The sequence below is a fragment of the Phycodurus eques genome, chromosome 13 (assembly GCF_024500275.1).
Source record: "Phycodurus eques isolate BA_2022a chromosome 13, UOR_Pequ_1.1, whole genome shotgun sequence".
NCBI classification, from domain to species: Eukaryota; Metazoa; Chordata; class Actinopteri; order Syngnathiformes; family Syngnathidae; genus Phycodurus; species Phycodurus eques.
In genome coordinates, this window is record NC_084537.1 from 23,178,339 (window position 1) to 23,192,049 (window position 13,711).

The 13,711-nt window shown below is 41.7% G+C and overlaps 1 protein-coding gene across 1 annotated transcript in view; it reads right to left on the reverse strand.

Annotated features, from left to right (window-relative positions):
* LOC133411322 (tensin-3-like) overlaps positions 1 to 13,711 on the reverse strand; it is a 37,464-nt gene that overhangs the window by 22,399 nt on the left and 1,354 nt on the right. The window contains exons 2-7 of the mRNA XM_061693554.1: positions 7,153 to 7,320; positions 6,903 to 6,953; positions 5,990 to 6,112; positions 5,343 to 5,407; positions 3,371 to 3,454; positions 386 to 498 (exon numbers count right to left, since the gene is read on the reverse strand). Of these exons, the coding sequence (XP_061549538.1) occupies positions 386 to 498; positions 3,371 to 3,454; positions 5,343 to 5,407; positions 5,990 to 6,112; positions 6,903 to 6,953; positions 7,153 to 7,320 (604 nt within the window). The remainder of the gene's footprint in view (positions 1 to 385; positions 499 to 3,370; positions 3,455 to 5,342; positions 5,408 to 5,989; positions 6,113 to 6,902; positions 6,954 to 7,152; positions 7,321 to 13,711) is intronic.

The following is a 13,711-nucleotide window of genomic DNA, read 5'->3' on the forward strand; positions in this document are numbered from 1 at the left end:
GTAACCGAAAGGATAATGGCTAACAACTAGCATGAAAAGAACCATCGACGCTCCCAACAAACTGAATTTTGTTCACTCTGTTATGTTGAATAGTTTTATTTTAAGTTTTGTTTTACAGTGGTTAACTTATTTTTACACTTGTACGACAACTTACAAGTGTTGAAATCTTACTTTTCTTTTTTGCATTGCATTGCAGGCCGGATGAAGTGCTCTTGCAGTCTGTATTAGACCCAAAGGCCATAAATTTCCCCTGCTTTAAAGACTGCATGTGTCTGAGCATGTGCATGCGTGTGCAAAAGACTCTGATGTGGTCACGTCTGAATTCTTTCTAACGCTCTTCGAGGTGCTGCAGCTGTGTGTGGCGGTAAACAAAAAGGCTTTTAACCTCCAGAGGACTCAAAGTTGGGGATTCCGTGGAGGATGACGCAGTGCAAGAATAAAGGGGAGGCATTGATCTTCATGGATCCGCTTAGGAGGCTGTTGAGGATCCAAACGTACCTAAAAACACGCAGAGATTGATCAAAGTTGGACTGTCAATTTGGGAAAGTTTTAAGAATTACTTAATGTGCAATATTGTTTGCATATTTATATCTTCCTCTTGTTGGAACAGTTACTCAAACTTACAAGTCATCAACATTTTCTTCTTCTACAAATTATTGATTATCCAAATTGGCTACTTTAGTACAAATCTTGCAAAACTGGTAGCAAAATACTGGTATTGGCAACTTGGTCAAACACAACCCCAATTCCAATGAAGTTGGGACGTTGTGTTAAACATCAATAAAAACAGAATCCAATGATTTGCAAATCATGTGCAACCTATATTTAATTGAATACACTACAAGAACAAGATATTTAATGTTCAAACTGATAAACTTTATTGTTTTTAGCAAATAATCATGAACTTAGAATTTTATGGCTGCAACACGTTGCAAAAAAGCTGGGACAGGTGGCAAAAAAGACTGAGAAAGTTGAGGAATGCTCATCAAACACCTGTTTGGAACATCCCACAGGTGAACAAGCTAATTGGGAGCAGCTGGGTGCCGTGATTGGGTAGAAAAGGAGCTTCCCTGAATTGCTCCGTCATTCACAAGCAAAGATGGGGCGAGGTTCACCTCTTTGGGAACAAGTGCGTGAGAAAATAGTCGAACAGTTTAAGGACAATGTTCCTCAATGTACAATTGCAAGGAATTGAGGGATTTCATCATCTACGGTCCATAATATCATCAAAAGGTTCAGAGAATCTGGAGAAATCACTGCATATAAGGGGCAAGGCCGAAAACCAACATTGAATGGCCGTGACCTTCGATCCCTCAGGCAGCACCGCATCAAAAACCGATATCAATGTGTAAAGGATATCACCGCATGGGCTCAGGAACACTTCAGAAAACCAATGTCAGTAAATAAAGTTTGGCGCTACATCCATAAGTGCAACTTGAAACTCTACTATGCAAAGCAAAAGCCATTTATCAACAACACCCAGAAACGCTGCCGGCTTCTCTGGGCCCGAGGTCATCTAAGATGGACTGACGCAAAGTGGAAAAGTGTTCTGTGGCCAGACGAGTCCACATTTCAAATTGTTTTTAGTAATTGTGGACGTCGTGTCCTCCGGGCCAAAGAGGAAAAGAACCATACGGACTGTTGTGGATGAAAAGTTCAAAAGCCAGCATCTGTGATGGTATGGGGCTGTGTTAGTGCCAATGGCATGGGTAACCTACACATCTGTGAAGGCACCATTAATGCTGAAAGGTACATACAGGTTTTGGAGAAACATGTGCTGCCATCCAAGCAACGTCTTTTTCGCGGACGCCCCTGCTTATTTCAGCAAGACAATGCCAAACCACCCTCTGCACGTATTACAACAGCGTGGCTTCGTAGTAAAAGAGTGCTAGACTGGCCTGCCTGCAGTCCAGACCTGTCTCCCATTGAAAATGTGTGGCACATTATGAAGCATAAAATACGACAACTAATGCCCCGGACTGTTGAACAGCTGAAGCTGTACATCAAGCAAGAATGGGAAAGAATTCCACCTACAAAGCTTCAACAATTAGTGTCCTCAGTTCCCAAACGTTTATTGAATGTTGTTAAATGAAAAGGTGATGCAACACAGTGGTAAACATGACCCTGTGCCAGCTTTTTTGGACCGTGTTGCAGCCATAAAATTCTAAGTTAATGATTATTTGCTAAAAACAATAAAGTTGATCAGTTTGAACATTAAATATCTCTTTGTAGTATATTCAATTAAATATAGGTTGAACCTGATTTGCAAATCACTGTATTCTGTTTTTATTTATGTTTAGCACAAAGTCCCATCTTCATTGGAATTGGGGTTGTGTTAACTTTACTATTAGCAACCCTCATGTCATTGTTGTGACAGCTTTTACATCAGCTTACTTTGATGGTAATATTACATTCCGTCTTAAACTACCATTATGTGGGTATGTTTATTTATTTATTTAAGTTCCATTATTAGCTTTCATGAAAGTTATGTTAGCTTGAAGTACCTTAATTTCTCACATGTTGATTGCAGTAGCTACTGTGTTAGCTTCTGTATTTGACACTTAGTGTGATAGCTGCGTTAGTAGTTTCATTGTTAGGTTATTTTGATGACTGCGATTTTCCTTCGATAGCTATTTTAGCCTCAAGTACCCCAACTGAGCATTTTTTGGCACACAGATTGTGTTAGCTTCATTTGATACTTCTTCTAGCTTGATCATAAGCGACGTTTGATAGTAGTATTAATCGCTAAATGGTTATGTTAATTTCATGGTTGTTGTGTTGGTAGCTTTTATACATATGTTAGCTTCAAGTACCATGACAGAATTATTATTTTTTTTGGCAGGTAGGTTGTGTTAGCATCATTGTTAAAATTCATTTGATTCTTCTAGCTTCATTTTGGCAGAATTGTATAGTTATGCTGTATTAATGTGATAGTCATGTTCATAATTTGATTATTACTTCAATTTAATCGTTGCTAGGTTAGTTATTCATAGAAGCTAATAATAATTTTTAAAAATTATGTTTGGTTCAAGTACACTGACTGAGAAATTTATGGCAGGTTGTGTTTGCTTCGTTATATATTTGTATTACTTTCAATGTAAGAAAATTTGGTTTTATTAACATCAATTATTAGCTAAATGAAATAGTTTTCGGTGATTCTTTATGAGCTTAATTTGGTATTACAGGTTTCTGCGGTTGGCTCCTATTACAAGTATTGTAGTTTTTATATATCGTACGTACGTAGATTGGTGTAGTAGGGAAAGTTTAATCATGATATAGAAAAAAATCTCAAACATGACTCCGTCAAAAGTCAGAGGAGACATGTCCCAAATAGTTGAGTTACTACACCAAAAGTAGTTTTGGTTCTTACCGTTTCTGTGAAGGCGTCATGAGAGCAGACACCTTATCATCGTAGTATTTCCTCATGGCGAAGCGGTCCAATGCCTGATCAGCACTTTGAAGCAAGACAGGGTGGGGAGGGGGGGCGTCAATTTATTAAACACTTCCAGCAACGATGACTCAGAGAGATACAACTTGTGCTGCCCCTGTAATTAACGTGCGTTAACCCTGACTTGCACAAGGTCAACACAGACACACATGCATACACACGCATAATGGAAAAGAGTGAAAGTAAGCCGAGGGACAAGGGATTCCCGCAGAGAGGAAGAGAATGGCAGCTTTAAGTAAACAGGGAGGCGGAGAGGAGGGAGTGTGTGCACAACTCTGCCATTCAGGCATCCCTAAAACCAACAAGCGTTGGGGGCCTTTTCAGCCTGACCCTCGTGCCTCCCCCCAAACCCCTCTACGCAAATCTATTCTATTGTAAATCTGATGCATTGTTTTCCGACGCATCTCTTCCTCTGACTCTCTTTTTTTAGGCCTCGTCTTTCACGTTCACCTTCCTGGCTGCGTCCTCCTTATGGGACTTTCACACTGAGATTTTGCAAAATAGCCGCTTTTATGCACCTCTTATACAGAACCCATTTAAGGTTTTCATATACCGGCGACTTAACACATGTGGAAATGGTCCGTTTCAAACAGGGTAAAAATGACAACTTTTACAGGAAGTGTAAAAGGGGCGGAAGTCGGAAACAGAAAGAGTGGCGTGTGCTGAAAGGGACTACAGTACATGGTGGTATAACACATAAAGCCCCTTTCACACTGGTAGTTAAAGCTGATATTTTTCTTTCTTTTTTTCCGTGCAGCACCGAGATGGAATGGAGGGAAGAAGTTGGCAATTTTCCCTTTTAGGAAATAGTATCAAGGCTGTGTGTCCCGCAATGCCAAGACATGGGTGAGAACTTTCTGTTTCCTTGTTCTGTATAAACAACAACAAGGATTGGGGAGGGTGGGTGTCAACTGGCAATCTTCCGCCTTTGGGGGTAGTATAAGAGTCATAACAGAGGTGTGTTCTGCAGTGCCAGGACACTTTCATGCTGCCTTTAAAAGCTGACATTTTTTTCAGTTTGGCTGTTTTGTATAACTGGCAGCGACTCAGAATGGGGGCACAAAGTTGACCCAGCCACCTGGGGAGGTAGTACTACGTATATCCATAACAAAAGTGTGACACTGTCTCTGTGTAAGGGTATTCCACAGTGGGACAGGAATGTGAAATTTAACGCCGAGCCTCTTTCACACTGCCTCGTTGTCACCTTTTGAATGTTCTGGAACAACACAGACTGAGGCTGACAAGGTGGTAGTATCAGAATCGTAACAGAGGCAGGATGATGCCTGCGTGGAATGGTCTTCCGTAGTGCCTGGATAACCCTTTCACTCACTTTTCCCCCCAGTTGTCTATGTCCATCCACTATTTTAGACCTCACACAGATGCTGGCACTGAGGTCATCACGTAGCAAATTTTTTGGTTCCGGGATGCCATGCCCCTGTATGAGAGTGGCAATATCCTGTTTTTCTGAGTTCTGTGTAAAAGGCAAGGGTGGATAAATGTTTTCAGGTTGGACTCTGATACGGCAATTTTTTATCTTTACAAGTAATAAAAAGTCACAGGGTCTGTGGAAGATACATGGATGTCATGAAAGTGACACTGTGGCCGGCAGCTATTAGAGTCACGACTTTTTTCACTCTTAAGCTGATTCATGTCATTCTGTATGGGGTGATTCATCACTTAAATTGTGTGGTTTTCTTTTTTTCCTCTTTGTCAGCCTCTGAATCACATTGACCTCGAATTACAAGGGGTAAACATGAGTTGACTTATTTTGCGGTCGGTCGAATGAGTCACGATGCATTGTTGTGGTTTGTTCGCTGCCGACAGGGAGTGGGCAAACGATGACAAACGGTGTGTAGAACACAAACATGGACATTATAGACACATGAGCCTTTACCTGGCTGATACATCTGTGAAATTCACAAAGGATGAAATGACAACACCAATTCGCCCTTTGCCGCCCTAGGAAACAGAAGGACAGGAGACGATGAATAATGTTAAACACAACATCGAAATATTCTTCACTAAGTGAATCCTTCAAAGTCGAACAAAATCCTTTCTGCGATGCTTAGTTCGGATTTCAAAACACTTTCAAAACCATGGAAATTAATGAAAATAGAACAGTCGCCATCACACAGGCAATATTTACATTCTTTAAGATCATACTTGGGTATAAATATATTAAATCGTAATATTAAATAATAGCATGATATGAAATAATAAATTAACAGTAATAGTGAAATAATAAAACACTTTAAACTGTCAATTTTATCAGAAGAAGTCAGAAGAAGTGTTTTTATATTGGGCAACTTTTGGTCCGATGATGAAAAATACCAGTGTGAACGGTATAAGCCCAAATGTGCGCACAATGTAAAATTTTCTACTTTGGTCCCAACTGCAAGGCTGAATACAGCATCCCTGCTTTAAATGTGAGGCCGCTTTCGTGTTCTCCTCACTGAGGCTGGTCATAAAAAGCCAAAGAAAAAAAGAACAGTTTTTCTTTGACATTTTACGAGACAAAAACAACAACTTGTGAACGCTTACCCTGCAGTGGATAACCACGACGTGGAGCGGGTCCGCGTTGAGCCAGCTCTCCATGGCTTTACAGATGGTGCAGATCTTATCAAGAGGCGGCGCGTGCATGTCGGGCCAGCCCGTATCCAGAGTCTAAAAACACACAACATAGTGTGAATACAATGCAATATGAATCAATCAAATACAATTCTCAAAGTATGAATGACCAAGTACAACAATGGACATTTGGCCTTTGTAGATGATATATTGTTAAAATTGTGCATCGATGTGTATCATGTTGTGTTCAGGGTGCCTCTTGTTCCAATTTTAGTGAAAAAGTAACATTTCACCCTATAATAACAACAGTAACAAGCACGTGTATCCAACATGTATCACCCATACACTCTACAACTACCTACTCTGTGTTGCATTACTGCTAGCGTTGATACTAATTTTACTGCTCACTGCTGCGTGCACTACTTGTAAAAACTTTGTCAAACTGTAAAATTAACATTGTTAAAAAAAACAAAACAAAAACTACCCTGTTTATCTTATTGGCAATTTAAAAACATTACATATGAACATTAACATCTTGAACATATGAATTTGACTTCAGACACTTATTTTTTTATTTCTTATCTATTTTATTTAAAGTTAATGTGATAAAACATTACTGTTGTGCCTGCTTTATTTTATTTTCGGATAGAGAGGGTCTTTGGCGTTCCATTCCTTCGGCGGTGACGTATTTGACAAATTTGTACGTGAGTAGGAACACACTGTAGTCTATCACTGCGCTATACTAATGCAGTAGTAAAGTCATAGAGTAAATATCTGAAATATAATAATATAAAACGAGTTAATTAAGCACTACATAATGTAATGTCCGTTGTAAACTAAGGACTCCTTGTATGTCCTTATATATACACATCTGCCCAAAATGTACCTTTGGATTCATTCTTGACAGGTCGTGTCTTTTCTCCGACAGGTTGATAATCTGAGAAAAACACGGGCAGTGAGTCAAACGGCATGTTATTTTTGTGCATTGATTGTCTAAATAGCTAAATTACAGATGAGCTCAGCATGAAAAAAATCGATAGTTCGTCAACATCCATGCGACAGTGACATCAATGCCGCATGCACTTTGACACGTGGCTACAACAGCAACGACAGACTGGAGGCGGCATGTCGCTGACCAGGTAATTGTCTGCATGCTTGGACTTGAGCATTCGAGTGACATCCTTCAGGTTGTGAGCGTAGATCTCTTCCGGGCATCCCCGGGGGAAGGACACGGCAATGATGCGCTCCGTGACGTACGTCAGGTCTAGCTCATATCCCTCCTCCATGTTGAAGGTGGGGCCCTCCTGTGGAAAGATACGGGTGAGTCAGGGCCTTCAAGGCACTTCACATCATCGCCGCTTGCGACAGGTGATTTTACTCGAGTCAATATTTAACGGGCAAAGTCCTCAGCGCTTGTCACTGTGTCCCAAGTTTCCCGCCGATATACTCGGAGAATGACCTCAGTACCAGATTGTGTAGAGAGTGTGTGTGTTTGCACAGTAACGGTCGTCAGTTTAGCGCCATGAATAAGCAACGTATAGGCTTGTTTATTTTGAAAGATTAAAACCGCTTATCTCCGCTGCAGAGAGACCAGTACCAGTGACATGACAACAACAACATGGGGAAACACAGCTCTAGTTGAAACACGATGGCCTGAGTGGATGACGTGTCGTTCTGAGCTCATTACAATGGACTTCCTGGTCGGTCTACTTCATTAATAGATAAATAGGACCTTTGTCAGAAAAAGCCCTGGCAAAAAATACCTTCCACAAGTTGTACAAACACTTTTCCAGTCACACTGTGAAAGAAACACCTGTCATGCCCAATACACGTTGAATTTATTACAACTTCTCATCACCCTTATCTCTTGTCATCATTTCCTGAAAGTGTAATGGGAAATGTAGAATAATGTCACCCATATGAATTGATGTCCTGAAAAGTCATGATCTTGGAGATGCAAGGTTTCTGCTCGATTCCAGAAAAATGTCATCTGGCTCAAGTCTAATATAGCTAACATTTTAATGACAGAGATTACATCATAAATCACTTGGTGCCAGTGGCATTTCTTGATAAATGACAATTGGGACTTTGATCCAAAAATAAGCATGCAAACAGTTTAGCATGACCAAACGAGGCTAAAAGATATCATCATCCTTCTCGCATGACCCTCTGATTGTTAGCAGTGATTAAACTATTGACAGTCAAGAATGTGTCTGACAGTCAATTGTGAAATGACTGCAGGCTACATCCCGGCACTTTGAAGGGGGCCCGAGAGGGAGCCATGGAGCAGGCACGTTTCAGCCGAGCGGAATGAAAGAGACCATGAGTCTGAAGAGGTCATCACACGGGGAAACAGAGCAGGGTATTCGGTGAGAGTGCGTGTGGAAGCCTGGCCGAGACGTCCTTGGGGATTGGTAAAACAAATGGGAGGGTTAGCCTATTTTGCTTGAGGCTCGAGGCAAAAAAATGTTGACTAGTGGGAAATTAATGAACAGGCAGGCCAGTAGTTAGGGTCCGTCTATCTCCAGGGCAGGGATGACGGGGGGGAATATGTCTTTGGACTGTTTTAGATGTGTCAAAGTGCTTTGCTATCTGAAGATTAGATTGGAATCTAACCAACACTTAACCTCTGTGTGACCCAGCCTTTGTTTATTTGGTGTGTCAATCATATCCAGAAAAATGATTTGAAAAGACAGGTTGGATCAAGTTCTACGCTTACAATGCATATATAAATGCCCACCTACTGCATATGTCTGAATCTGTAAGAAATTCATCCATTCATTCATCTTCCGTTCCGCTTATCCTCACTAGGGTCGCGGGCGTGCTATCCCAGCTATCTTCGGGCGAGAGGCGGGGTACACCCTGAACTGGTCGCCAGCCAATCGCAGGGCATCTATCAGAAATTATGCCCCCCCAACCCCCCAGCATAAAAGAGATCTACCACGCCTTTCTTTTCTTTCTTGGTCAACGCAACATTCTAGAATGTGTCTAACGTTAAAGTACAAGTTTTTCATATTCTGTGAACTAGGGATAGGCATTTGACGACGTTTCCTAGTTTGCCACAACTCGCACAAGATTAAACTATGAAGATTTCATTGTGGTGGCATTGCTTATTCTGTCCATTCCCAATATACAATTAAATAATCAGCCAAAAATCAACATGAAACATGGAATTGACAACTCTGTATTGGAGGAGATGCATGGCCTAAAGATTTGGGGGGAACGGCTGTTTTATGACAAAATCACTGTCGCAAGTATACTCTACGAAGTATACATGCATATAAGGTAACAAAATGCCTCTACAACCATCTCTAAAGTTTCCAAATCCATCCAATATCCCGTTGTTTATCATCCACAAGTTAAAAAGGGATCATCAAACTGCTGTATAACTAAGCAATGAGAAAGTAAATCATAAAATTGAATATACACTCCACTGTCAGTCACCTGGGTGACTGATTCCGTAGCAAACCGTTATGTGCAGCGCTGCCTCAAGCTCTAGCCTTATCCAAGACCACGTCTCCCATTCATCATTAGAGCCGACATGAGCGACTTGCCCCAGCACGCACTAAAGATAATTGCTCTTTAATTTGCGCCGACTGCTTTTGTTCTGGTATGAGGCACAACATTAGCTCACAAAGGTAGAATAAGCAGTGCCAAGGAGCGCAAATCCCAAGGCCACCCATGGTACTGTGAGAGGTGGGCTGGCGGAGGATCCGGGCTAGGTAGAGGTCCTTGCAACTCTGACAAACAAAATAAAAATGTAAAAAAGGTGATTAGATACACTGTGAACAAGCTGCGACAGGTTTATTAAGGTCAGGATGTTTGGGGGATTAGGGTGTGTCTCGCTCACACAACTCTTACCCCTGCAGGTAAGAGTTTGGACAAGGTGGGTGCATGATCCTCATTACATGCACCAAAAAGTGTTTATAGGTCAAACCTTCAGGAAGAGAAGCAAGTGACGCCTTTTAAAAGTGTAGAGTAGACATACAGCACCTTTATTTGAGCAGTCACACCCGTCACCTGGCCAGCATTTTATTATGGAATATTCCACATAGGCAGCTGCAATGTGAGGGGAAAGTTCAGATTCCAAAACTTGGGCAATACGGGTTGAATCACGGCCTATGGTTGTTTTCATTTTTTGGACTTCATTGTGATGACTACAGTTGGCAAAAACGTTGCATACTTGGCTGTTCCAGTCAACGTGACTGGATTGAATCACGCGGATGTTTGTTTGGGTCTGACTTTGCCGGTTGCTACATGCGTCGACGGGCTACCGGGCTGTGTTTTCCATCCGTGATGGCAATGTGGTCATCCTTGCAGCAGACTGCTTCTACATACTTGAATATTTTTGTTTTTTTTAACGAGCCGTGGAGGATGACGGAGAAAACAAGCTTGAGGCAAGAAGAAACGTCTTACATAATGTGCTAGTGATGAGTTCGATTCAAATGTAATCCAGTGAGGCTTTAATTTTGAATATTAAAGTGGACGTTTTGGGGCTGTGAGGTGGAAGCAGGGCTTGGTTCCTACACAAAGTTCCGAAAATAAAGGGGTTCCTCGTTTTACAATGAGACATGATTTTCATGCGAATATTTTCTGTAATGATTTCATTTTTGAAGTTTTTAACAGCACATTTGAACTCATTTGTTCAGTGGCATAAGAATACTTCATGCGACACAAGAAGTAATGCTCACTTGCTGCCTTACTTACTGTTTTTCATTTGATTGTTTGATATTTATGGCCTTGAGTGTTTTTCATAAAAATATATATTGTAATTCTGAAGTTATTTCTGCGTCCGTTCCGGCACATTCAGACTTACGTACAAATTCAGGTTTCGTGGTAGGAACTGAAGAACTCTGTCGTAAACGGAAGACGAATATTGCACATTTACTGTATGCTGTCAATCCGCAAATGGTAATGAGCACAGCCGACATTTATTTATTACAACAAACATGAAGCGAAAAGACATTTCGCCAAGAAAATTTGCTTGCGCTTGCCTCCATCTATGCAACCCCCACAAAGATTTAGCTGCAAACTTTTTTACCCAACCAACTCGGAAGAACTTGATCTAAATATGCCAAAGCAAAGGAGGCCAAGTCCATTATCCCAAACCCCCCCAAAAGGCATATATTTTGACCATATAAGCATTCCAATGAAGACTACATTTTGCCCATTTGTGAGTCATGCACCGATTTTAGCCCAATTAAAGAAAACTACAATTCTACCGCAAACGTCATGCCTGCAGACATATGAAAGCAATCTACGGGTTCCCCACCCCCACTTCGTCAACCATTCAAACTCCAAGCAAGATGACATAATTTGACATCACGGTCAGTTTTAAACCCCCAAAAATGATTGTTAGGCTTTAACGTTAGCTGTATCTGTCGTGGTCTGTGCTGGTCTTGTGACCACAACCGTGGCTTAAATCCAAAATTATAATAAAAAACAAACAAACACAGGATGTCTTATTGCCTGCACTTATGTTTCACTTGGTTTTTATCATCTTAAATGCGTGATAAGCACCTACAAGCTTTTTTGATCCTCTTGCTTAAAGTGGGGTACACGCACATATTGAAAATCAGGCCACATTTCAGCATTGACCCTCCGATCCGGTCAAAGCATGCCTCTAAAATATTATCGTGACCGATTTCGCTGGGGCGTGTTAAAAGTGATTCCAGCTCCTCTATCTGCTCAGAAAACATTCGGGGGCCAAAAATAGCAAATGTTAAACCTGTTCAATATTTATGATGGTGAAACACACTTGCTTTCTTTGCCATGTGTGGCGCAGTCCCTCACTTCAGTAACAAATCAGTAACAATGTTAGAAGTTGTTATGTGTGTACAGTGTACACTCCAGTAGTACAAGTGTCTAAATAGCTGTGTTATAAAAAAATAAATCATCATTTTATTGATTGTCATTTTTTTTCCTCTCTGAATCGCTCTTGTATTGAGCCAAAATTGCTAACCAGTGCAGTTGCCATAGCAAGGATGCAGCCAACACTCCCTTTTGCCTCCAATATACAACAATCCAAAATCCATTCCACACAATCGACTCTGTCAGCTCTCTTCAGACGAACATATTGCGACAACACGTCATCTTACACCCCAAAAACATTTGTTCCCCTCCAACTTGACAACCACAACGATGGTTTGAATTGGAGAAAAAATATATACGAAAAAGCACAATCACATGTTCATAGTTCCACATGATCAAACTTACAAGCGTCTCCTGACTCGGATAACCGCCTAAATAGCTGTGATACCATCACTCATCCAAATGTCTTCACACTTGGCAGGAGTCTTTGCTTCACACTACAGGAAAACATGTCCAAAGTGACATAACAGGATCATTTCAGAATTTGGTCCTGCCTTTTCCTGCCGTGTCCTCAGGCGGGCTCGCACTGTGGCTATGACACCCATTTGAAATAAACAAAACCGTAAAAAGCCACAGATTGGGTGAAGTTTGTATTTTTAGCAAGTTTATAGGGTAACGCTGGAAAGCTAACATGTATTTGTCGCACTTTTTTTATGAACAGAGAGGAAGAAAAACAACAGGGGCCTCACTCTGGGCAAAAGAAAGAAGAAATGCAGCCTGAAGGCTACTAAAGTACTCCTTCATTATCCGTTCCTATCCCAAGGTCATGGTGGAATGTGTACCAAAATGGATTACATTCCCACTCTCGCTCCATGTTCATCTCAAGCATTTCTTGGTCCGTCCTCTCTGACTTTAATGGCTTGCACATGGCACCCAAGTGGCGGCGACTCCGTTTGCCGAACATACGTCGCATTATCACAAAACCAGCAGTTGGACGAGCCCCTTTTTGGACACAATTGTTTGCCTTAGGGTACATGTACCGCGCACATTGCTCCCACTTCAAAATAGAACCAGCAACAAAAGCCATCATTGCCAGTTTAAAAAGTGAGGAGAATCCCTTTCACGGTCTTGCTCGGCCTGTAATTAATGTTGAACGAGATCAGCCTTTCTTCGGGAACGACCTGCCGCCTGAGAGGAATATTGCACGGGGAACGTGCAGAAGGAGGCGCGTGGCTCAATTGAACTTCATGCAGGGAAAGGCCGACAAGTGATACACTCGAAGTGCAGAGGACTTCTGGCGCCGCTGCTCTCGTGACGGAAGTGGTCTGGTACATGCCGTCAAAACGATGGCCGCCTCGAGGCTGCACGTACGACACAGCAGATGTGTGCTCCAAAGACAATCTACCAGGAGATCAGAGCAAAAAAAAAAAAAAAAAGGAGAGCGAGAGAGAGAGAGAGAAAGAGAGAGAGAGAGAGAGAGAGAGAGAGAGCCTTGTTCCTTCTTTGGTGCTGCAAAAACACTCACGGCTAAGTCATCCACAATAACGGCTGCATGTGTTTCACATTATGATCTGCACCAAATCAAACCGAAGCAAAGAACCAGTGCAAAAGTCATGAATGAAGCTTTTTTTTTTGAATCCAGCGCATGCTAAAATCATGAAAATAATACACTTGAACAACTTCAATTGACCAACGAAACAATCCGAAACATCCATCCATTTTCAACACCGCTTATCCTGGTTAGGGTCGTGGGGGCACCGGAGCCTGTCCCAGCTGACTTTGGGCGAAAGGCAGACTACACCCTGAACTGGTCGCAGGGCACATATAGACACGGACAACCATTCGCACTCACATTCACACCGTCACTGAGTGGGAAGTGAACCC